At 36.0% G+C, this 25,742-nt stretch overlaps 1 protein-coding gene across 1 annotated transcript in view; it reads right to left on the bottom strand.

Annotated features, from left to right (window-relative positions):
* Positions 1-25,742, bottom strand: part of LOC135195688 (peroxidasin-like) — a 470,655-nt gene that overhangs the window by 63,310 nt on the left and 381,603 nt on the right. Inside the window, 7 exon segments of the mRNA XM_064222083.1 lie at positions 1,014-1,168; positions 5,156-5,511; positions 7,697-7,811; positions 9,571-9,737; positions 10,094-10,165; positions 22,986-23,057; positions 24,022-24,093. Of these exon segments, the coding sequence (XP_064078153.1) occupies positions 1,014-1,168; positions 5,156-5,511; positions 7,697-7,811; positions 9,571-9,737; positions 10,094-10,165; positions 22,986-23,057; positions 24,022-24,093 (1,009 nt within the window).

The following is a 25,742-nucleotide window of genomic DNA, read 5'->3' as shown; positions in this document are numbered from 1 at the left end:
GCATAAATCTGCATTTAACAGGAGGCAAAGACTTTCCACAAACGCACACTGGCCGCATCATAAACATGTTTAATGTGAAGAAATGGCACGTCAATTGAAAATCACTTCAGCGAGATTTGGAACTACCCTTTTGGGATTCCGATGACGTCAAATGACGTCATCTTATTCTCAATTTTTAAGATTCCGATAAAATCAGCAAGCACTAAACACTTTCGTATTATAAGTCCAAACCATTTTAGCGGTATATGTCTAAAGACATGCCACCAACTGTTTAACATTCCATTAAAAATTTGGAGTCAAAAACATTACCTTCAAATTTATTTTTCTTTGAACTATAAAGTACAAATTTACTTTAATTATACCTTCCTTAATATCAGACTCAAGTTAGGGACCATGTTGCGTTTAAATATACAGTAGTTAAAATTCCTAAATCAGCACATGCCAAAAACATCATTCCTTGAAAATTGAGTTGCTTCTACTTTTCAGGAAGTAGTTCAAAACTTCTGTGAAAGGAAGAACTTTCTGCAAAAGGAAGTTTGTTTTCAAATACTATTTGAAAACAAAACTTTTATGTATTAAAATCTCGACTGAACAACAATAAACTTAGAAGTACAACATTTTCTTTTAAATTTGCCTTTTACTTCTAGAGCACTGTATTGTCTGTCATTGCTTTGTCCAGTACAATCCCTTTCACCATTTGATCAAAGATATCAAAATGATTCATTCACAATATTAGCAATTAATTGTTAATATTAAAAATACTAAAGTAATCTCAACACAAAGTTCTGGTTTTCTTGCAGTTTGCTTCAGCAGGAATGAAACAATACCAAGCGCGTCTCCTTCGCCTGAGGTGCATAAAGCATATCCTGCAAATTTGAATATGTAACTGACATTTTCTAAATTTGTGGCATAAACTAGCTCGTTAAAATTTGAAACTTTACAATAATCTTTTAAGCAGTCAGTTTAGAAAGTAACACAATTTTCTCTTTTTAAAATAAATTATCTTAACTAACCTGTATTCGGGGTCCTTCAACTACAAAATCACCGCCCTTGGTCCAGGAAATATGAGGCTTGGGAGTCCCAATTGATTCACATTCTATTTCAACTGGAGATCCCTCGGTCACATTCACATTGGATGGCAAACGAAGTAAACGAGGTTTCGATGGTCCTATGGAAAAGTTTGGAAATAAAATATCACCATACCAAATAGACTGGCAAATGTATATATATATTTTATATATATATATATATGTATATATATATATATATATATATATATATTATATATATATATATATATGGGTATATGAATAACTTGATCACGAAGTATATAAAACGTTATGCTATGTATAAATAAAGGTTTTTTTGCCACGAAGGAAAAAAGGAAAAAGCGAGACCGAAAGTACTTGGCTATATCGCTTTTTTCATTTTTTCCTTCGTGGCAAAAAACCTTTATATATATAATATATATATAATTATATTTATAGTATATTATATATAATATATATTATATTAGATAGTTTTCCGAAGGTAACTGCCAAACACCTAAACCATCTCGTGTGTCCATATCACGTTTTTTGAAATCTCAACCATTACTGAGTATAAATACCTTGGTGAAATGGGCTTGGAAAAATGGAAACACAATCAGCTGCAGAAATGCAGACATTTTACTCTGAAGACTTTGTTACCACTTATACCTCTTATACCTTAATACCGGCATGCAGTCTGCTTTCTGGGATGAGGCTATAAGCAACACAATCACAATTCGGAAAAAACGGTGGTAAAATAAAAAGCACCCAAACTTGTTGTATACTACATTCAAACGGCTTAATAATCTTTTTTTCTTTATCAGTTATTCAATTATTCTTTTCAGATCTGTTCCTAAAAAGGTTATACCGGTTACAGCACCTGAGTAGATTCTTCCCAGCTGTCTGTAACTGTTTTAGTGCATTCAAACAACAAGATCGTTGTGGATTTTAGTCCTCATTAATACAACAACAATAATAATAATAGCATATTGCCAGGACGCGAGAGTTCTTCGTATGAAAATAATAATACAGTAATAGTAAAACTTCACTTTCATATCGTACTTATCAGATAGAATGATGTTCTGCATCTACTGTTTAATGCCACTGAGGAATGTACATGGAAAAACAATTTCACAAATAACAAAACTACTGAAAAGAAGACTACAATATAATCAACCCATATTTAAGCAAAGATCGTGATCTGCAATGCGAGTACCTTAGGACAAAATTATTCTGTAACGTTTTTAAAATTTACTAAGATAATGTCTTCAAAATGTCATAAATATAAGGACTTCATAAAACGAACATAATCAGGGTCTAAGCTTTATTATTCCGTCTGCAGTTATCTCTTTTATTTGTCTAAGATGAGTTCCTTATGGGATCTGATAGGCTAACCTTCGCTGAGTGTCGTGAGTACATGCATATAAAAGGCTGTGGTTGTAGTGTGAAGTGTACGTACTTACTTCCTGCGGGAAACTGTCACAAAGTTTTCACCGAACATACTGTAGGCACATTTGTATTTTGAATCTATTGCAATTCCAAAATTGTTATACATTTTGGAGTCTGTCGAAATACTGGATAAGTGCAGGGCACGACTTCATAATACCGAGGGGAATTAAGAGTGTAACTGCCGAGGAATCTTGTCATCGAGTGCCTATCGCAACGGCCTTGTAAGCATTTAGGAAGGAGCGCAATTCCACGACTGCAGACAATGACTTCTCAAGTTAGCGTAATTTGCACCCTCTTCTGTTACATCACTTTTGACCTTTAGAGGCCAGACATAGTAAGTTTACTCAATATTATTGAATTACTCTGCTTTCATTCTTTACTCTGAAAAAGACAACCTAAACATATTAGCCTGACACACAATATTCGTGAGTTATCTCGAGGAAGTTGGTTATATGTCTGATCTCCTACACAGTTTTACAACTTTTTTTATGAGGACTCTAGAACATGGGCGTCATGGGGGGGAGGCATTTGGCTCCTCAAGGCACTGATGACCCCCTCCCCCCAAGACTTAGTTTGGCCCCATTAGCCTTTGAAATAACAACAATAATAAAAACGACAGTAAAGTCCACTCCAAGGTTAATGTTGTGTCTTCAAAATGCTCCAAAATGTTCACAAATTTCCAAAAATATCTCGATTGAGCTTACACCGCCCCCACCCCTACCCCCATCTGATAGGACTCGCTTCGCTCGTCTCCCCACACATAAGTTCTAAACCTTAGCCCCCTTCCCCCCACAACAAAATTCTGAAGTGACGCCACTGCATTCACATGTTGCTATTCTTGTTACGCTTCTTCCCTCAATTCCCAATTTGAAGGTATTGTGTCAACTTCCCTTACCAGGTATTTAGAATGGATTAGTGAGTGATAAAGCCCATGAGAGGTTAGACAATAGGTATGACTATAAGATTTTGTAAACTGACAATACTGTTTATTTCCATCGACTACCAGATTTCTCTCCCGCAGTATTGAACACATATCTAAATGAATTCAGACTAGTTATCAGTGTTAGATTTCCTGTATCTACAGAGAAGATGGTATCAGTGCCACTTGATTCGGAAAGGTGGTTTTACCGCTTCTCATTGCTCATTTCTGTTTTATTTCAGTTCAATTGCTTCCTCTTGTTTTCCTCATTTTTCAGAAGTCAGCTCTCTGTCTTATGAGACTTACTTAGCAAGTTCATCCATCTGTTAAAAGTTGGGGCCCAGAAACAAGATATAGATAGAACTCGGGACTTTCTTGATAGCTTAAGCTCAGTGTGCATCTCGGCCAGATCTTTACAGTACTCTCTTCATAGAAGGCACTTTTTTCAAAATATTCTCACTTATTTCTGTTTGTTTCAATCATCCATGAAGGGGTGAACAATATCATTTCAATATTTAGTTCACTTTGTTAAACTTTTCTGCACGTAATCACGAAAAGATTGGTGGATATAAAGTATTAAAAATAATAGGGAACGACATTTGTGCGTGTTGTCATTTCGAAAGATGCAAAAAACCAACAACAAACCACCATTAAAGAATAGATCCAAAAGTAATGTTTCGTGACACTTGTCACAAATCCTGCAGCTGTACTTCCTCCATGGGACAAGGCAAACTACATCTATAAGACTTTAAAAATAACAACGAGAATTTCAGATGTGATATATATATCTATTGCTGTTGTTGTCACCAAGACGAAATTAAATATTTATATGCTACAAACCTGAACTCTTTCATTGAGAATACACATATAGCTTCAAGCTTAGAATAAAAGTAACTAGAAACAAAATACCTCAATTTGTAATTGGTTGCAACTTTTGGTCATAAAAGAAATGAAGATAGTTACAGGGGCAAAAGGGGACAAAGGATAAACCAAAGTCTGGGACCTCAGAATTTCAACAATCAAATTAAGTAAGACCAGAATTTTGTATCGATATTCAGCAACGAAGTAATGTTTAACCGACTACTAAAAACATCCTAGTAATAACAACTGATATCCATGAAAAGTTTACTATTCCTTCACCATCACAAAAAAAGTAAATAATAATAAATAAAACAAGTGGCATGAAGTCCTTTGCTGTTCTCATACAATTCACCTCCTTACGAAGTCATCAAAACCTTTAACTTCAAACGAACTGTCTTTATGTGGAAGTTAATGATTAAAACTATAACTGTATACGCAAAAAAAAAAACTGGCATAATATAGTTTTAGGGGTAATATTAATCTTGTTGCTAATCAAACCTTTAAAAGCTGACTACAGCGATACTTGTTGAAATGCATTGGAACTGTTAACTTGGATGCTCTGTCTAATGATATGCAGTGATGAAATGAGTGGCAGAACTTTATTGTTAAGAAACTATACAGTTTCACATAAAAAAAGAGGAAAATTCATTTACATAATCATTACTTATATTCTGAAACATGTCTGTATAACATTTATTAGTTCTACCCTTAGTACTGAGAAAATATTGAAGAAAATAATTATTAAATAGAATTCAGTTTACAAGTAGCTATAGTGTCTTAACTCTAAAGAAGATTACAATCTCTATAAAAGTTTAATAGTTTAACTTTTAGAGACTTAATTATTCCTTAGAATTAAGACTATTGTTATTATATGATTTCTTATTTTCTTATTACGTACCTTGTTCTCGCGCTGTTTCAACGGGCACTTCTGCAGTGTCCGGAAAATGGACACTCGGCTCCTCATCTACCTGCGTCCTTGCCTCCGCCTCTGGTTCCGGCGGAGCATGAAACACAGGGTCTAGTTCCCTGACGTCATCTATCTCCTCACTGATTGCAAGTCTTGGACTCTCTTCATCGCTGACTATAGCTGCCTCATCTTCAGGTGCCATTTTTGCTTTCCTGGAGCGCACTTCACCCGCAGGATTAGAAGCCATGCATTCATAAAAGCCAACATCATCGCCTTGCGTATTCTCAATCATGAGGGTGCCATCTGTAAGAATGCTGTATCTGTCCTTGTCGTCAATGACTTCATTGCTGCAAAACATTCAGTGAGAAATTACGATCCTCGAGCATTCAAACCCTTTTCATTTTGTGAAATGTATTACAAGTGATCCGGAACTTTGGTAAATTTACCTTATCTGTTTGATTCAGAAATTATAATCTTCATACAGACAACATGCACAAGCAGAAAACAAAAACAATATTTAATAAAAAGATATAGAATGCCTTCCGTGAATTATTTACCAGTCAGTATACCCTTTTCATTAATTTAACCGCCATACTGACCTTAAGAGAAATATATAACACGTACTTTGTACTTGTGGTGCTGACAAGTAGCTAAACAACTGTATAAAATTAATAATTAATCTTTAATCAAGCTCGATTTCCAAAATTGGTGTTTTAAAAAAAATTGTAAAGTGCACAAATCAGAACCTTTATTGCCAGTGCCGGTTGTGAAGTATGCCCTGCACAAGAAAACTTGAATGGCATGGAAGGTTTTTAATCAGGTTACCAAAGTCAAAGGAAGTAAATAATTGCACCGGTTAAATTTGCACATAAGTGCCTGAGGAGCAGCCACTGCCTTATAACCCAACAGCTAGCGAGACATTTAGTACTAGAAATGAGAGAAATGGTCGCGATCAAATAAGTCCGTCGACACTCACTCGAGTGAAGCTTGAGTCCTCACTCACTCACTGTAGTACATAGGCGAGAAGACACTTTGCCTCCCTGACGTGCAGTTAGATATAATGTGAGTACTTGAAACCATGTCAATGATGTAAGCAATCTGATGCCCTAGAGTCTCCACGACGTTTATTTTTAATAACAATAGATAATAATACACAGAAATAAGAAACAGATTTGAATATGGACATTAAAGGGTTCTTCCCTTTTAAAATTCAGGAGGAGAACTTTTGAGCTTGGCAGGCAAAACATCATGAACACGAAGTACCATAAATTGTCTAATTGGTGATTGAATCCTTTCAAACAAATGTAGCAGAGGAGCAGTTGTTCAGACTAGAGTATATAGAGGAAAACAACCTCCAGAAGCCATTTTACTTTACCTCAGTTGACACATAACTGTCTCTTTGACTTTAAAATGGTCACTGAAATACTTACCTTCCGCCTGGTTTACAACCACCTGTAATCGTTAATTCAAAGTTACTGATATGATTTGAAAATGTGGATCATTCAGAATTACTGGTTAAGGAGAAGAGGTTCGAAGGGAAAATTCTGAAGATTATTGAATTCAGCTTTCAGTGGTCTTCCTAACACATCTTTATTGAAAACATAAAAATAAAAAGTGTAAAGTAAACCAGTTTGCCGTAATAGCTGTTGGCGTACATCTGAACTCAAAGCTCAGGTTTCTCTTTTTTGAATTCAGCCACTATACAGGTTGCAGGTAGTAATTTATACAGAAATTCCACGTAAGATCCCTGCCATAAACAACCATCTTGTACCTTCCAAACTATTTTACAAAATTATTCCTTTTTGTTCCGTAACAACCAAAATTAGGAGATTAAATGAAGATTGGTGTTCATAAATTCCAGCAGAAGTTATAAACTTAGGAGATATGTAGAGGTATACTATTCAATCACAGACAGACGCACTTTCGTGCAAAGAAAGCAGTACTAGTTTCTCCTTGGTGAGATTAAACGAAAATACCGAAGATTAAAGTATAAGTTTGTATACAATAAAATCCAAATTCATAGTATTTCCAATAAGCGCGCACACACACACATTGGAAATGCTATGAATTCGGATTTTATTGCATATAAACTTATACATATAAGTATGTATAAGTATACATAGATATATATTAGTTATAATATATGTATATATATTTCTGTTCTGACTCACACTGGTCAGTAAGTACTACCGCCTTCGCATTTCACTCGGGAGAACGAAGTTCGTTCCCAGAAATTTATTCCTGTAAAACACGTGTTCATTGTTTCCATATATATATATATATCATATATATATATATATTATTATATATATTATCTATATATATATTATATATTATAATAATATATATATATATATGATATATATTATATATATATATAATATATATATATGTGTGTGTGTGTGTGTGTGTGTGTGTGTGTGTGTGTGTGTGTGTGTGTGTTCGTTCTCTATAACCCTATGAGTATAAGTAGATTAATATTCTAAACAGGTCCCTATAGGTTAAACAAAAAAATGTAAAAAAATGCATTACTTGTGGAACCAGACGACTTCAGGCTGTGGGTCCCCCTCCACCTTGCAAGTAAAATAAGCTGTCCCTCCAAACCTGACGTCTATATCGGCTGGACCTTCTGTGATGAGAGGAGTTCCTGAAAACAACGATGGGAAATCAATTGAGGTGAACATTAACAATGGTTTTACATTAAGTTACATTATACGTTTACATGAAGAGCTCTGATCGTTAATAGATCTCCCTTTAAAGGGCTTAAGAAATAATAAAATCAATCTTTTTCTCACTAAAACTAAAAAAAAAAACACATAAACAATCAGCCCTTACCTTTAGAATGATAAGTTTAAGTAGAAATTCCACAATATAGCACAAAATCATAATTTTTTTTGTTCTTCTCTTACATCTCCTTTTTATAATTCCTTTATGATTATTAATTTATAATATAATTTATTTTTTATAGTAATTTATATTTTTCTTCTACATCTCTCTCGTTTACGCTACAGGTGATACGTAATCTATTCAGAGCACAAATTCCTTTCAAACTGTATTCAAATAAATATAGCGAATATTATACTACAAATACATATAAAAAAATATCCCACATGAGGTTAACAAATAATTCTTCAACATAGGTTTAATCGTTGAAATTTTAATACGAAATGTATACAGACACACATCACTCACTTACATTCATCGCTGATTTAAAAGTTAAAGTATCATTTACAGTTGGTGATCCACTACAAAAGAACGTGAAACCTTGTCTTTTTTTTCAATTAGCTTGGAAATGAAACTCTATAAAGTCTGTCACACATTCCCAAAGAAAACAGACAATAAACGTGAATATAGATGACTTACTGATATAAAAAAAAAAAAAAACGTCCTTATAGCAGCAAGGTCTATGTATGATCAAAGTACAAGCAACTAACTCAGATACAAAAACTAAGTTGTAGATCACGTGAATTTTAAATGTTACAATATATATATATATATATATATATATATATATATATATATATATATATATATATATATATATATATGATGTGTGTGTCTGTGTGTGTGTGTTTAAAATTCCACCTGGTTGGACTGCTATTGCTTAAAAATTACTTCTTTGTTATACTTGTACTTCTTTTTGCTCATTATTATGATTTTCCACTAAATTAAGCAACTACTTGAAGAGATCGTCAGCCCGTTCCTGGTAAAGCTTCACCTTTTTCGAAAAGATCCCATATGAGCCTGACAGACATTATTTTCTTGCAAAGAACACAATTCGATTCTTTCAACTTTTTCTTTGAAATCTTTTGAAACACTCTTCATTCACCGGAATTCATCACTGATTCGGAAATTAAATTATCTTTCTAAGTTATTGACCCACGACAACAAGAAAAGTGAAACACTGTCAGTACTTGGAATTGCTTTTAGCTGAATGCGAGAAGATGCACTGAGGATCATAATGGGATATATGCTCAGTTATTAAGAGTGTTAGCAGAATTCCTTACTACAATAGATATTTCAAACTCTTAAGTCTTCTACTCGTAAACATTCTCCATGGTCTGCATACAGAGCAGTTAAAATGTTTCCCATACTACTCTCTATCGCTTGCTTCGCTTGTTATCCAAAGTGCCGGTGTTAGTTTATGGAAGGGATTCACAAATCAAGCTGAGGGTACAAGTGTACCTTCACAGTGTATTGTTAGTTGCAAAAAGCGTTACTGCTTCAACTCCACTGTTGATGTCATGAGTAAATTAATCTCCATAGATCATTAAAGAAAATGTTCAACTCTAAAATTACCATCTGCGTTGAATTTTCCAAAATATCTGCAACCAATGAACATCAAGCCTGGGGATGAAAGAGTCATATCTTTGAGGGAAGTAATGTAGAATGAACAGACGTCTTACCTCTACACTGAAATTCTGTGTCAGTCAGCGACGTAAGACTTTTCCCTTGAAGTGGGACAGGGAACTGACAAGTGGCAGCTACTTGAGTTCGATGTTGCTTCTCCTTGACCATCTGAGCCAGCCACATCAATTGGCAGTCGCACACAAGTGCATTGGAATCCAAACGTCTGTGGGAATGGAGTCATACTATTGGTTAATACTATTTCACGAATAAAAATATAAATTCGCCAAAAGACCTCACAGATATCAATACAAAACAAATCTTTAAAAATGCAACAGATATATATATATATATATATATATATATATTATATATATATATATATATCTATATATCTAATATATATATATAGATATGGATATATTATATAAATAAAAAATGTACAAAAAAAGACATCCAGATAAATCGATTACATTCATTACTTTCATATAAACTGATGTCATTTCATCACCACACCCCCCACCCCGAACCCCCCCCCCCCCCCCCCCCCCCCCCCCACATCTCAAAAAAAAAAATACTTACAGCCTCCTCAAAGAATGAAGGTTCCTGAAGGCTCCTTTCGGAACTCTCTGCAAGCGGTTGTTGTGAAGGAACCTACCAAGAAAGATGGAGACTGGAAATAGAGTTGGCAGTAAAAGAAAAAATACTATTTCTTATGAGGGGTAATCAAGATTCATTATTCCAAAAGACTATGTTCCATATTCTGCATATGAGAAATTCTTTCTCGGAGCCATAGGCCATAGAGCCTTAACTGTCATGTTTTCCTGACCACATGTTGAGGACCTTATAATGATATTATGTAAAACTGCCTAAGAAAAGCTCACAGGAGCACTGTGACAACGGGGATTGCTCATGCGAATACATATATGGGCCGTGTCCCAGAACTGTCGTCTATCAGGGATTCAATTTATCATGTGCGTCCATTTTATACTTAAGCTCAGGTAAGAAAGTTTTTACTATTGTTTTTTTTAATTTTAGCCATTCTGTAACAAGAACCTCCTTTGACCTAAATAGGGTATATTATTATTTGTTACTCCATTACCTCATCATCCAGTACACCATGTATATCTGCCATCATATGAACCTGTAGGCTAACTTTCATCCTATTTCCCTTGATATGACCTTTCCACAATTAAAGAATTTTAACATGTAATGGTATTGTAGGCAGCGTTCTTTTAAATATTCACCACCACCGCCATCGACACAAAATACTCTTGCTTCATACCACTCTTTCATGATTACAAAGAAAAGCTATAAAAATATATCTTCCTCCTTTGATACAAAACATGGGAACCCACAAGCACAGCTATTTTAAGGAAAATATCTTGGCAATCCGGCTACTGCACAAAGTGGGGACTGTCAAACTTTACATTTAGGACTTCGGCAAATTCTTCTGGAGATTTGAAATTTATTCTTACACAAGTGGTATGTATAAACTCTGTGAAGGAGGTAGAGTACCTACAAACAAACGCATGTGCATGTTTTATATAATAATAATAATAATAATAATAATAATAATAATAATAATAATAACAAGTTAAGCAACATTGGGGCTGGTCAGTCGTTGGATGGGTGACCGCTCTCCTCGGCGTTGATTCCTTGGGAAAGGATCTTTACCATAATTTCCTCAGTCTACTCAGCTGTAAATGAGTACCTATCCCTGATGGGGTAGGGTCCAGCTATGGGTTAAATAGCAAAACTCAGCAATGATGGAAAGAAATGAAGGAATAAACGACAACGACGTAAATGGAACCTCTGGCAACAGAGGAGCTTCGTCCGGCAACCAGGTATTCAACCCAATTGAAGGGGAAGACGGTCAGGTACTTGGAGGTCGTCATCCAGCAACTGATCACCACAACGAAAGTAATCAACAGCCTGAGATTGGAGCTACAGAGGCAAAAAGGAAGAATGGACAAGAGAAGAAAAATAAGGAAATATGGAGATGCTACATCAGAAGCAACCCGACGGAGAGAGGATATAGAAGAAGATTGATCAACATCTGGAATGAGAGGAATAACACCCCCCAAACAGAGCAGAGGCTGGCAGATCAAGTAAGGAACATAAAGAAAAAGAACTGGCTCTCCCCAACAGAAAGAGAAGAACTGGAAAGGGAAATGTCACCACGACAACGAATTACACGAAGACGAACTGAGAGACGATGCCACAGAAGACGACAGGGAGGATGAAGTATCAAACAACGACACACGAAGAAACACCGACGAAGTAACAGAGAGGACGGAATGGGTAGAAAAGATTAGACAATGGATGGAGCCAGATACAGAGAGAACAAAGATCCCCACCATGAAAGCCTACAACACCAAGAAATTAAGGGAGAAAACAAGTGAGGTCAATGAAATAATGGGCCTAATACACACCACCAGTATCACAGAAACAAATAACTTGACATATGCAGGAGCAAGATTAGTAGCAGAACTGATGGGGATTCGAACACCAACACCACCGTCACAACCAACCCAACAGAAACCAAACAGCAACCTCCTTGGAAAAGGCGCCTGGAAAAGCAAATCATGGTGATGAGATCTGACTTGAGTAAACTGAAAGAGATGGCAGAAAAAAGGCTAAGAAGCAAGAAAACAAAGGAGGAACTCAACGAGAAATACAAAGTACAAGAGAGGGGACTAAACAACACAATAGAAGATGTAAAAACAGAGGCTTAAGGCCAAAGCACACAAGATCCAACGGTACATGAACAGGAATAAGGGATACCAAACAGAACAAACTATTCGGAACCAACCAGAAAAGACTATACATCCAACTAAGAGGGGAACAACCACCCACCCAGAAATTCCTGAAGCCGGACCAAGTAAGAGACTCTGGGAAAACATATGGAGCAATCCGGTATCACAACAAACATGCAACATGGCTCCAGGAAGTCAAGGAAGAAGAAACAGGGAGAATAAAACAAAGATTCACAGAGATCACGACAGACACAGTCAGACACCAACTAAAGAAAATGCCAAACTGGAAAACCCCAGGTCCCGATGAAGTCCATGGATACTGGCTCAAAAACTTCAAGGCCCTACACCCACGAATAGCAGAACAACTCCAGCATTGTATCTCAAATCACCAAGCACCCAAATGGATGACCACAGGAAGAACATCCTTAGTACAAAAGACAAGAGTAAGGGAAATATAGCCAGTAACTACAGGCCTATCACCTGCCTACCAATAATGTGGAAGTTACTAACAGGTATCATCAGTGAAAGGCTATACAACTACCTAGAGGAGACAAACACCATCCCCTACCAACAGAAAGGCTGCAGAAGGAAGTGTAGGGGCACAAAAGACCAGCTCCTGATAGACAAAATGGTAATGAAGAACAGTAGGAGAAGGAAAACCAAAACCAACCTAAGCATGGCATGGATAGACTATAAGAAAGCCTTCGACATGATACCACACACATGGCTAATAGAATGCCTGAAAATATATGGGGCAGAGGAAAATACCATCAGCTTCCTCAAAAATACAATGCGCAACTGGAATACAATACTTACAAGCTCTGGAATAAGACTAGCAGAGGTTAATATCAGGAGAGGGATCTTCCAGGGCGACTCACTGTCCCCACTACTCTTCGTAGTAGCCATGATTCCCATGACAAAAGTACTACAGAAGATGGATGCCGGGTACCAACTCAAGAAAAGAGGCAACAAAATCAACCATCTGATGTTCATGGACGACATCAAGCTGTATGGTAAGAGCATCAAGGAAATAGATACCCTAATCCAGACTGTAAGGATTGTATCTGGGGACATCAGAATGGAGTTTGGAATAGAAAAATGCGCCTTAGTCAACATACAAAAAGGCAAAGTAACGAGAACTGAAGGGATAAAGCTACCAGATGGGAGCAACATCAAACACATAGATGAGACAGGATACAAATACCTGGGAATAATGGAAGGAGGAGATATAAAACACCAAGAGATGAAGGACACGATCAGGAAAGAATATATGCAGAGACTCAAGGCGATACTCAAGTCAAAACTCAATGGAGGAAATATGATAAAAGCCATAAAACACATGGCAGTGCCAGTAATCAGATACAGCGCAGGAATAGTGGAATGGACGAAGGCAGAACTCCGCAGCATAGATCAGAAAACCAGGAAACAAATGACAATACACAAAGCACTACACCCAAGAGCAAATACGGACAGACTATACATAACACGAAAGGAAGGAGGGAGAGGACTACTAAGTATAGAGGACTGCGTCAACATTGAAAACAGAGCACTGGGGCAATATCTGAAAACCAGTGAAGACGAGTGGCTAAGAGTGCATGGGAAGAAGGACTAATAAAAGTAGACGAAGACCCAGAAATATACAGAGACAGGAGAAAGACAGAGAGAACAGAGGACTGGCACAACAAACCAATGCACGGACAATACATGAGACAGACTAAAGAACTAGCCAGCGATGACAATTGGCAATGGCTACAGAGGGGAGAGCTAAAGAAGGAAACTGAAGGAATGATAACAGCGGCACAAGATCAGGCCCTAAGAACCAGATATGTTCAAAGTACGATAGACGGAAATAACATCTCTCCCATATGTAGGAAGTGCAATACGAAAAATGAAACCATAAACCACATCGCAAGTGAATGCCCGGCACTTGCACAGAACCAGTACAAAAAAGAGGCATGATTCAGTGGCAAAAGCCTCCCACTGGAGCCTGTGCAAGAAACATCAGCTACCTTGCAGTAATAAGTGGTACGAGCACCAACCTAAGGGAGTGATAGAAAACGATCAGGCAAAGATCCTCTGGGACTATGGTATCAGAACGGATAGGGTGATACGTGCAAATAGACCAGACGTGACGTTGATTGACAAAATCAAGAAGAAAGTATCACTCATTGATGTCGCAATACCATGGGACACCAGAGTTAAGAAGAAAGAGAGGGAAAAAAAAAAAATGGATAAGTATCAAGATCTGAAATAGAAATAAGAAGGATATGGGATATGCCAGTGGAAATCGTACCCATAATCATAGGAGCACTAGGCACGATCCCAAGATCCCTGAAAAGGAATCTAGAAAAACTAGAGGCTGAAGTAGCTCCAGGTCTCATGCAGAAGTGTGTGATCCTAGAAACGGCACACATAGTAAGAAAAGTGATGGACTCCTAAGGAGGCAGGATGCAACCCGGAACCCCACACTATAAATACCACCCAGTCGAATTAGAGGACTGTGATAGAGCAAAAAAAAAAAAAAAAAAAAAAAAAAAAAAAAAAAAAAAAAAAAAAAAAAAAAAAACAAAAAAAAAAAAAAAAAAAAAAAAAAAAAAATAATAATAATAATAATAATAATAATAATAATAATAATAATAATAATAATAATCAATTTTAACATTCCTAAAAAAATTCATGTATGGGAAATAAAATAATTTGAAGATAACTTGTAATCATTTGATAAATTTAAACCAAATCTATATTTTTCCAGCTCACTATTTCATGGCAAATATAGTATCTCATCCAGGAAAATTGAAAATGAAAAGTTTCTAATAATACAAAACTGAATAAAGTCAAGAAGACATCCTGCTACAAGGTAGACAGTATATTTAAACATTTGTTAAACACCATTAGTCACTATGATAACAGACGTATCTAAACCATAAAGTTTATTTTAAAAGCGGAGGCTGACGTGAGGGGCAATCCAGAATCGTTAATCCTCCTCCTGAGATGGGCGTTTTAATAGGAAAAATGGAAAACCAGTATCCTAAAGCAACAAATAAATACTAAAAATGAAATTATATTGCTGAATAGATATTTGCTGTTTTCCACTTTCCTTAGACATTGTTTACTCTTGAGCAAAAAATTAATTACATCTTTTATAAACAATATGGAAAACGCTATCAAGAACAGTAAAAAGAATTGCTGTACTGAACATCAATCAGATCAAGTAGGCACGATACTCTAATTAAACATGGCTACTTAACCCTTAGAATTATTTAAAATAATCATATTATTTTTATCGAAATGGACGAAACTTTCATTAATTAGATATGAAACCTCATCGAATTAGATATACAGCATTAAATAAACAATGTAAACCATCTGTAAAAATTTATACTTGAAGAGGGGGATTCAGAAGGACAACCCAATGAAAAATGAACATAAAAGTCAGGCACGGATGGGAAATTGCAAAAAAAAAAAAAAATTACGCGTCTACCTTAGAAACCCTTAAACACTGCCTAAAAGGCTAAGAGGACGGTCCCTTGCTAGTGTCATGTCAATATAACAAACCACGCAAAAAAGATATAAGTTTGCGGTATAGAATTTCCGCATGGTTACCATCATCCCAAATAAACAGAGTCATTGACAAATAGAAGGCAACGCTCTTGAAAAGCCCCTTTCGTCTGTGGTTTAATAGAGAGTGACAATGGAGCGTTTATCTGGCTCTTGTCCCACCTCGGGAGTATTGAGCCGTTCAAACGAGTCTGACGACACAGATACTATTGCCTTCTTAGAGTCTAAACGGCAACATATGATGGGCGACTTTATGAACGAGAATCATCTTCTACATGCCGGTTATCCTCATGCCTGTAGTTTCCATAAGCACTCTCTAAAGCTTCATTGGTTTGAAACCCAAACATAAGTAAATCAACAATCTTTAGTCAAAAGTAATTCGCACTGTAAAAAATTAAAGGGAAGTTCAACTGACTTTTCAAGTTGATTTCTTTACGCAAAACCCAAATTATATATTATGCGGATTACATGAACTTCACTATCACTGTCTGATTCCATTTCATTTCAACGATAGTGATTAAAATTCTGTTTATGAAGACTTCTGCGGCAATCTTCATTTTACTACTGACCCTAACAACAGTGTTTAATAATAATTACAATTAATAATAATAATCTTTTATAAATATAAGAAACCACTTGTATCTTTGTAACAGGTGACTTCAATTTAGTCGGATTCAATCAAATTTGAAAGTGAACTTTAATGTAAATGTTCCATATATAGTGAAGCTTAAAAACAAACCACAGAGAACAAAACACAATTATATATATAGCTATTATATCTATATAATATATATATATATTATATATACATACGATATATATATATATAGATTACTACTATATATATATCTATATATATAATAATATATATATACATATAATTATATAATATATATATATATATAATATATATATATATATATATTTATATATATGTGTGTGTGTGTGTGTGTGTGCGTGTCTTTATATTACACATGTGTGAATACATATGACCAGATCATGCCCTGTTACCTAGAAAGTAACTATTTGACTAAATTGTCAGGAAAAATAAATGTCTGCCAAAGGCAATGTAAACGAGTATAATTTTGACACTTCCTGATAAATGAAGCTGAGTTATGATGAAAATGAATATGAAGTATACTATGAAACTGACGACACTGAGATGATTATGAATAATTGTCTGCCTCATTTGTCTTTTTCTATAACACTCTTACTGTAAAACTTAAACACAATTAAATAAATATAATACGCCTGCACATGCTAATCTCTAGAAATACGCGATGTACTGCTTCACAAGATGAGTGCTTCGAAAACCACCTCTAAGATCACATCACTATTTCCACAGTGATAGTTTCTGTTCCTTGAGGGATTAACGGAGACACGGATTATGCGGAAATAAAGAACAAATTAATGTCAACGATTTCACTTTAAATATTAGACTACAAGTACCTCTCTCACTATTTACAATGGCAGAAAAGTATATTCGACATGAAAAATACAAATGCAATTTAGACTGCTATAATAGACTACTAAGTGCAACAGCTAAATTCTAAAATGCATCTACTTGGAGTTGGAATCAATCATGAAATTCTATGCAATAAAAAAATTATTGTATAACTTAGAGTATAGAAATAAAATTAGGAGTGGTCACTATCCTTTACAGATTTATTTACAAAAGTTCCTCGCCATTACGAAAGGTCATCTAAAAGACAGGGTAAAGCATGCAAAGGGGAGAGCTAGAGAAAGCTGACACTATTGTCCTGTCCTGCCATATAAGAGCATTCAGTACAACAGGCTGACCTCATTTTAAACTATTATATTCTAAAATGATAAAATGACGTTATCCATACCCTACGTGATCGCCCCATTCACCCAAACTACAGCGTTAGCTCACAGTTAGTTCTTGGATCCAAGATTCGCTTTTGTTCAGAAAATCTGTGGTTAATTTACAATGGCTTCTGCCAGGAGACGTATTATAATCGATATATCTGGAAATCGTTAAATAAAATATTTCTGGAAATCACTGAGTAAAACTAATCACTCCCTTTGTCGTTGGATTGTTATAAGCACACTGTCTTCATATTCTCAGAATTTTTATTTTGAATAAATTTTGCAGTTCATCTAATTAAGCTTTGAAATTTGCAACGCACTGGGAGCATGAAAGAAGAAAAAAGTTCCAGAGTGATAATAAGTTATTCCAACGCCTCCCACACCCCCAGCAAAATTGTAATGCAGTCCAGCAAAACACGATGGACCGCCTTCTGTCTTATTTTCAACATACAATATCCACCTCGCTTTGACTTTTAGCGCACATCGGAAAAAAAATCCTCGTCTGTCCACTGATTAATCATTAGGAATATTTTAATATTCCAAGTGGGAATTTGTTGAAAATTACAGAAACTTAGATGAAGTTTTCTTAAGACTTGTTTTCCATAAAAAACAGGTTGGAATGATTAGAACTGCTTTTATTATTTTTTTTTTCTTATAATAAACTTGTTCCTAAGAAGGGAGGCTACCAACTAACCATGCCACATCAAAATCGGATGAGTGTCATATGAAAAGAAAACGCAGTGCTAAAGGGCGTCTTCACTGCGATCGCTTGACATCATGTTTGACATTCACGAAACGAGTGATGTTCGGCGTTTCCTCGCACAAGTTACGATTTGCATGTTAGATGGGAGCATTTACTGCTACGAGTAGAAGATGGGATCTTTTGTGCCATTAAGCTGCATTATACCAGGCGGGGAATTTATTTACACATAATATCAAAACATGGACTGTGTCAACCTTCGACATTTTTGCTACTTTTGTTCCTAGATTACATACTGTGCCATATTGAGCAAGTTTAGAATAAATTTGAACAAATGAATATATTATTTTTCAACTCCAAAAGGGTAATTTATCGATTCTGAAATGACTGAGTATTGAGTGACTGTATTTCAGAGTTGGATATTGTGAAGGTATCAAATACATCTCCCTATCGCAGTGCAAAAGGGTGATGTGGTGTTAAAGCCAGAAAGTACAGTCCTCAAGAGCTTGGCTCTTCAAATGACGCTGGACACTGTGTAGCAAAGTCATCAAAAACATGGTGCCAATAGTATAACCAAGGCACTCTGTCTCTTCCAAACTAATTTGTCTGACACAGAGGCTACCCAGATGTGTTAACTAGTAATGGAGGGGATTGAGAGGCTCTTATTCATATTATATATGGGTTAATGATATGAATATGAACGGAGGTTTCGGTTAGTAGTAGGGAAAATAGATGCAGAATAGTATGCAAGGAAAAAGAGGTGGGAAAGTTTAAATGCTTGGATCTATTTTAAGCCAAGAGGGAGGATGTGAGGCTGAAGTTGACAGTAGGATAAGAGCTGCCTGGGGGAAATAGAGAGAGAGGTAGCTAGAGTAGTATATGATAAGAAAATGCCAATCAAGCTAAAAGTCAAGATCAATAGCATAGTGTTAAACCCAGTGTAGATCGGAAACATGGGCTCTAAGAAGAAAAGAGGAAGAAAAGCATGTGAGAACAGAGATGAGAATTCTGAGGTGGATTAAGGGAATATTGCTCCTCAGAGGAAGAAGATCGAGAGGGAGACAGAGAATTAGATGGCAGGCTCAAGTGAAAGAAGATATGAAGAGGAGGATGATACCTTTGATAGAAGGCAGTGGAGAAGGCGCATCATGCAACCGACCCCTTAATGTCGGATAACGGTGAGAAAGAAAAAGAAGAATATGAACAGGTGGGCAATTAGTATGTTCATCCAGGTGAGAGTGACAAAGGCTTTATCTTTGCCAGTCACCCAGATAGTTGGAGGACTATATTACAATAAGATATTTGTTGAGAGTCATGGATAGTACAATAGCTTTAAGAAAATAAGGTCATTGTGAAGTTGTTATTGCATGATGTCGGATTCAACTAGCCATTGACCAATAAAGAGTAGAAGGCAAACAAGTGAGAGCTTGCAGTGAAATGTGGGGGTCGCAAGAAAGGAGAGGCAGAAACATCCAGAGTGTTACATTAAGTGCCTGCCGGTTATCCTCTTGCATTTTGAGGATGCCATCAACTTCAAGGAAGTATATCCTAGCACTTTAAGGAGCAGCACGAGAGTATCCGTGCTACAAGGAGACGTTGGGGAGGAGAAAATATATGCAGCAGATAATGATTTCACCAATCTCCAAGTGAATTCCAACCGTCTTTCTTTGGTCACTGCCCCATCTAATGTGCATCCCAACAAAATCTGGCACCCAGCATTAGCACAAGGACCTTCTCTTCATGTAGGCTCTCCGTAGAACTGAGGTACTGTCCCTCTCCAGCAAACTTCTCCCCCTTTGTTGTCATCAGATCTATATTGTAGGGGATTATCGCCAATTCGCCTCGTTTGGAAGTGGATAATAGAGAGAATTTCTCTTAACGACTTGTTATGATATAACTCTGTTCCATAATTATTATCGGTACTTGGCTGAAGTTTGATTGAAGGAAAGGAGATAAAATGTATATTCTAGTGATACTTATAGCGATATCATGTAAACCATTGTCGTGATCATAAGCAAATACCAACAAAATCTCAAAACCTCCATTTGAAGAACACAATATCAAGAGAAGTTTGTTTCATTTCAACGATAAAATTACTTTCATTTTTTTCCAATTTCTACCGATTAATGCCAGATCTGTTACCTTCACATGATTTGTTCATAACTCATTTATTTTCATTCATTCTTATAATAAATTAAATATTACTTGAATATCGTTTGCTATTGAACTAATCCTGCCTTTTCTTCTGTGTCATTCACTCCATCGCCGTTATTAAATATATTGTTATATCTTCGGACTTAGTTTTGTCACTGATTAGAATTGATCTTGCAAACACACATTTGCTGAATAGTGATATTTAATAAAGATTTCAACAGTTATATTATACCGTGTCATCCACGTAGATCTGAATGAAATGTTTTGCTTTTTGCAATGCGTTCTGATGATCAGTATCTGATTAAACTCTAGATAGCAGCGAATACTTTGAACATGATTAGTAGCAATAAGAAATACTTAAATTCAGCTCTCAAATTCATAAGGGTAAGTCACTTATCATGATTTCTACCCTTCTTTACTCTAAATCATCTATGATATTCACATTTCCTTCACGTCACATTCAAAATTTTTATTCACTTTCTCCACTTGAAATAGTTAAGAGAAATTTATACTGAAGTCATCGAACTATTTACCTTTACCTAAATCAACATAAACCAACGTCAACTTTTTCTTTCATAATCGTATATATATTCAGCTACTTTAAAATGGATGCTGTGCTGAGACTATTCCATCATTCATAATCACCTACGGTTAATTAAAAAACCCTTATTAAATATTTTCCTTCCTTCATGAGAGTAAAAGATTCAGGTATGCATTCAGTCAATTGTTTAATTGCAAAGCTCATCTTGAATCCATGAAATAACAGGGTTATGTCCCAATCACCTTACTACCGTTATAAATAACCATGGGAACGCTGTTTGGCTTCCAAAGAAAACTGGACAAACTATACCTGAATTACTTGTATTCTGCGTCAATGCGCAAGATTTAACTGACTTTACAGTCTGCCTTCAAAAAACATTTTCGGCATATTGCTTCTTCCTTGTAAATAAAGATTTTTCTTAATCATAACTGACTGCCTAGATACACTGCATTATAAACAGTTCTCATGAAACACCTCATAGGAACACATATCGAGCTAAGTAATACGTGAAAAGTCCGTCAACATGTCTGTTACATGTTCCCTAGTTATACTCCTGCGCGCGTGTGTATGTGTGTATATATATATATATTCAGGTTACACGTGAAAAGAGGATCTGAAATTACTCTTATAATTACTTTGTTTAACAAACTTTCCCTAACTTTCTAAGTGTGCGTGTGTGTGCCATTCTCCTAAAAATATGAAAGCATAGAAGTTCATTTATTTATACAATCCTTATATTGTTACCTGAGACTCGAAATGGCATTATGTACAGTAGTCACTCAATTGTAGATTTTGATGACGACTATTTACCAAAGCCCTATTGCAAGATTATACGTCTAATGTATTCGCTATCAATAATTCTTAAAGTTTGCATTTAATGACATATTTGCTTGTGAGACAATTTATGAAAATACATTGGTTTTACTTCTTGTAACAGCTAACCATCTTAAACTTGGCAAACATAAAAAACTTAATGCTCTTTTGAAATATACAGAATCTGCCGTTTTCTTCACCTCTGAACTGCAAAAGGATTGGTTCACAGTTTCACAAACAGTTTCTGTACCACGAGCATGTAACATACATTTTTCTTACACTGAATAATTAATGTATCAACTATATCCTAACAGCAGCGCGTGGATTGAGCATATCCATAACCTCTACAAGACTGTCTACTTTTGATTAAGGTGAATATGGCCTTCGTTACTTTTTATATCTAAATCCTGTTAATCGTTATCTAAAGAGCTACGATCCCAAAGCCTTACTAAATATACTGCCGATTATAAATAAATATCCATGCACAAACGAAGAACTCCCACAGGGATGAAGGAAAATGAGCCCCGGGGGAGGGACCTCATCAGAGCAACCAAACCAAAGAGGGTGATCAGTGCTATCTATGTACACAACACAACTGTTACTGGGAGCTGCTCTAGGCGAAAACAAAACAACGAGAGAGCAAAAATATATTATGAGTAACGTAAATAAAGAGGGATGAATCTTGCATGTATCGTGCTAATGGTAGTTAAAGTAGTGCAGTGGTAGTAGTGGTGGTCATTCAATCAGCACCATTTCCTTCAAGTCGAGTCTTACTTACAGTCTCTGTAACCTATTTAAGTTGGAGAATACATCAGGTCCTAAATTTTCAATCTTGTTGAAATGTAGGTATCTGTAAAAACAGGCGGACACACGAATTAGGCCAATCACACTTCGGTGCAATCACTTGCACGAGCTTTGATGCCCCTACCACAGTTTCCTCTGTGACGTGAAACAAGTCGGTTCCGAAGAGCTCATGATTCCTAATTAGGAAGCAAAATGACCGTCAAGTGAGAATTCCTTTTCTTGAACGTCAGACCAACTGTTTTACTTCAAAAAGGCGACTGGAGCGGCACCCTGTACCCCTTACACAAAATATACCTTAATATACAATGTACTTACAGTCTCTCCAAGCTGGGTATGTTGGAGAAGGTGTCGGCCTCAAAAGTTGCAAGATCGTTGAAATGCAGATACCTGCAATGACGAGGGATTGTGCAGGGTGAAGTGAATGTGTGTGTGTGTGGGCACAAAACGGCTTTGGATGGAAATGAGCGAGATGCTCCTGGAAGCTCATTTATAACTGATAGCTAACATCCCTCTGAAACCGCTTGACACGGCTCATGCCGAGTCTCATTTAGCTACAGAAGTACTACTATTATTAGAGTTAAACCAAGTGATCTAATACCCATTACCAAAACAAGGAAGATCAACTCATTATTGTAAAAGAATAATTAAGAATTACTATAATTAATCGCAAATGATTTGAAAATTAAAACAAAATCTACAGATCTTTAAATGTGGGAATTATTTATTGTATGCAACTTAAGTTAGAGAATTAATGTTTAGTAAAGTATTGAAGCTAGGCTGTGGTTATTCAAATTGGCAGGCTATTACAAGGCCTTCATGAAAATAGTACACTTTATAGCATAACTCAGTGATACTATGGTGCTCAAGACAATGTCGTTGCAAGCATCTGCTTCATTGTGCTTGCCCGGCTTAGTGGCATTATCGAGGAAATGTATCAGATGTGTTCAAGAGAAGTGATTAGCATTCTCGTTTTATTAAGAAATAAAAACATCAAGACAACACACGATAACATCTCATGTATAAAACTTACAAAATCTATGCTAAAATTTCCCCAAGCTGCAAAAAAAGCTTTCATTAAATCAAGGAAACCATCATCATACTCTCAAAACTGATTATGTTGTGCACAATTATGTTAAATGTGTTAACTTATTTAATGCTACATTAAAATATCACTAATTGGAAAGTCAGTATGGCATCAATCTGCAATCATTAGAGCGACTGTTCTTGATATTTGAAAGGAATGGAAAACAGCGAGGCCAGTTGGTCCAACTGGCGACTCGTCAGGAATGGCAAAGGCAAAAGTGGCAAGAAATCGTTAGTCCTTACTTACAGCTGTTTAGTCATTACTTACAGCTGTTCCAATTTGTCGAGGCCTTGGAACACCTGCTTCTCAATCACACGTATCCGATTCTTATAGAGATACCTGAGAAGAAGAAAATAATGCGGTAAGTCACCTAAGAAGTCGGACACTGCTTGGAGGGCCATGCAAGAGGAAGCTATTCATTTTGGAACTTGAGGCGGAAGCAATGCCAAATTAATAAGCAACATTCGCGTAAGTGTTGCTTTGTCTGAATACTGGATGGCAGAGGTCATCTCGTGGGGAAAATTACACTGATTACTGTCATGGTAGACATTACAAGCCCATTTCATAAGAATACAGTAATTGCAAATCTCTCAATAAAACACTGGGTGAACTCAGCAAATCATGTTCTACTGCAAAATTTCACATATCCAGGACCAAAAAAGAATGACTCCTTAAAGATGTCTTAAAAAGCGATATTGCTCTTCTATATTTTGTTAAGGATTTTTTTCTCTAAGGCAACCGTGTAAAGTTTAAACAATAAATTCGTTTTATGACTTTAATATGACATCTTTGGTACCTGTTAAAGACATGAATGAGTACTCAGAGACTACAATGAAGCAAGAGACATGCTTCTACGTCAAAGCCGGCAGAATTACAACGACGCCTCTTCTTGTCCCTCTACCGCTAGAAAGCAGTCTTCTTTTTCATTTACTTGCTCTTCTGTTCATCAGATCAGAAACGAAAGATATTCATGCAAACCGTGACAGCTGAGGGCGCTTCCTTTTCAGCGCTATCTACTTGGTCTCTTGACCGTAATTGTAATACAGACTTATGATGATCATCTTAAAAATTCAGAAATTAACAGAGAGAGAGAGAGAGAGAGAGAGAGAGAGAGAGAGAGAGAGAGAGAGAGAGAGAGAGAGAGGAGAGATTTCTACAGTATATGATCAAGTTATTATGTTTTGTTTCTTTATTCACTCCAAATCATTTTTTTAATTATCAATTTTATTTTTTATACAAAATAGGCTTCCCAGAGCAACTTTAGATTTCAATGAAATAAAAGAAAACTTGATCTGTGAAAAAAAATCCCCTCTATCTTTTTTTTATATATATAAAAAGACAGTTTTGCTTAATCTCGAAAAATGAGTTAATATTCAAATCTTTCTCCAGAACTGATTCATTGAGGTAAACAAATCAAATAGCTGAATGAATAAAGACTATACGCCTGTGGTACCTCTTCCGGAAATAAACGCGTATATAGAGAACACATAAGCAAGCAACTGCATTGTTTGGTGGTCGGGTGTGCACCTCTGGACTCTGGCCCACCAGCAGAGAAGATAGTACTTCCATTCAAAACAAGCAGAACTGCAACAAAAATTCTCTCTTTCGCTTCAAATCCCGAAAGTGGGGTCTTCTTCATTCCTGTTACCCATCGCATTTATGTATCCAATGAAAACTGAAATAAATGTAAAATTCATGGGAAAAGCGAAAACATAAGATGTTTCCAAATCATGAATAAATAGTTATTCTTTTTATAATGATTCCTTTTAAACCGACCGTCAAGCAATGCAGTTGTTTGCTTGTTGTGCTCTCTGTGCGCGCGTGTGCTTTCAGAAAAGGTATCACAGGCGTCATATTTTTCATTCATTCAGCTGCTTCATTCTTAGACTTGATATGTTTACCTCAATGAATCAGCTCTGGAGAAAGAATTGAATAAACCTACTAATCCAGAGAGAGAGAGAGAGAGAGAGAGAGAGAGAGAGAGAGAG

This window comes from Macrobrachium nipponense, chromosome 16, assembly GCF_015104395.2.
Source record: "Macrobrachium nipponense isolate FS-2020 chromosome 16, ASM1510439v2, whole genome shotgun sequence".
Taxonomy (NCBI): domain Eukaryota; kingdom Metazoa; phylum Arthropoda; class Malacostraca; order Decapoda; family Palaemonidae; genus Macrobrachium; species Macrobrachium nipponense.
The sequence above is the reverse complement of the archived record's forward strand: the minus strand, read 5'-3'. Positions and strand labels throughout refer to the sequence as shown.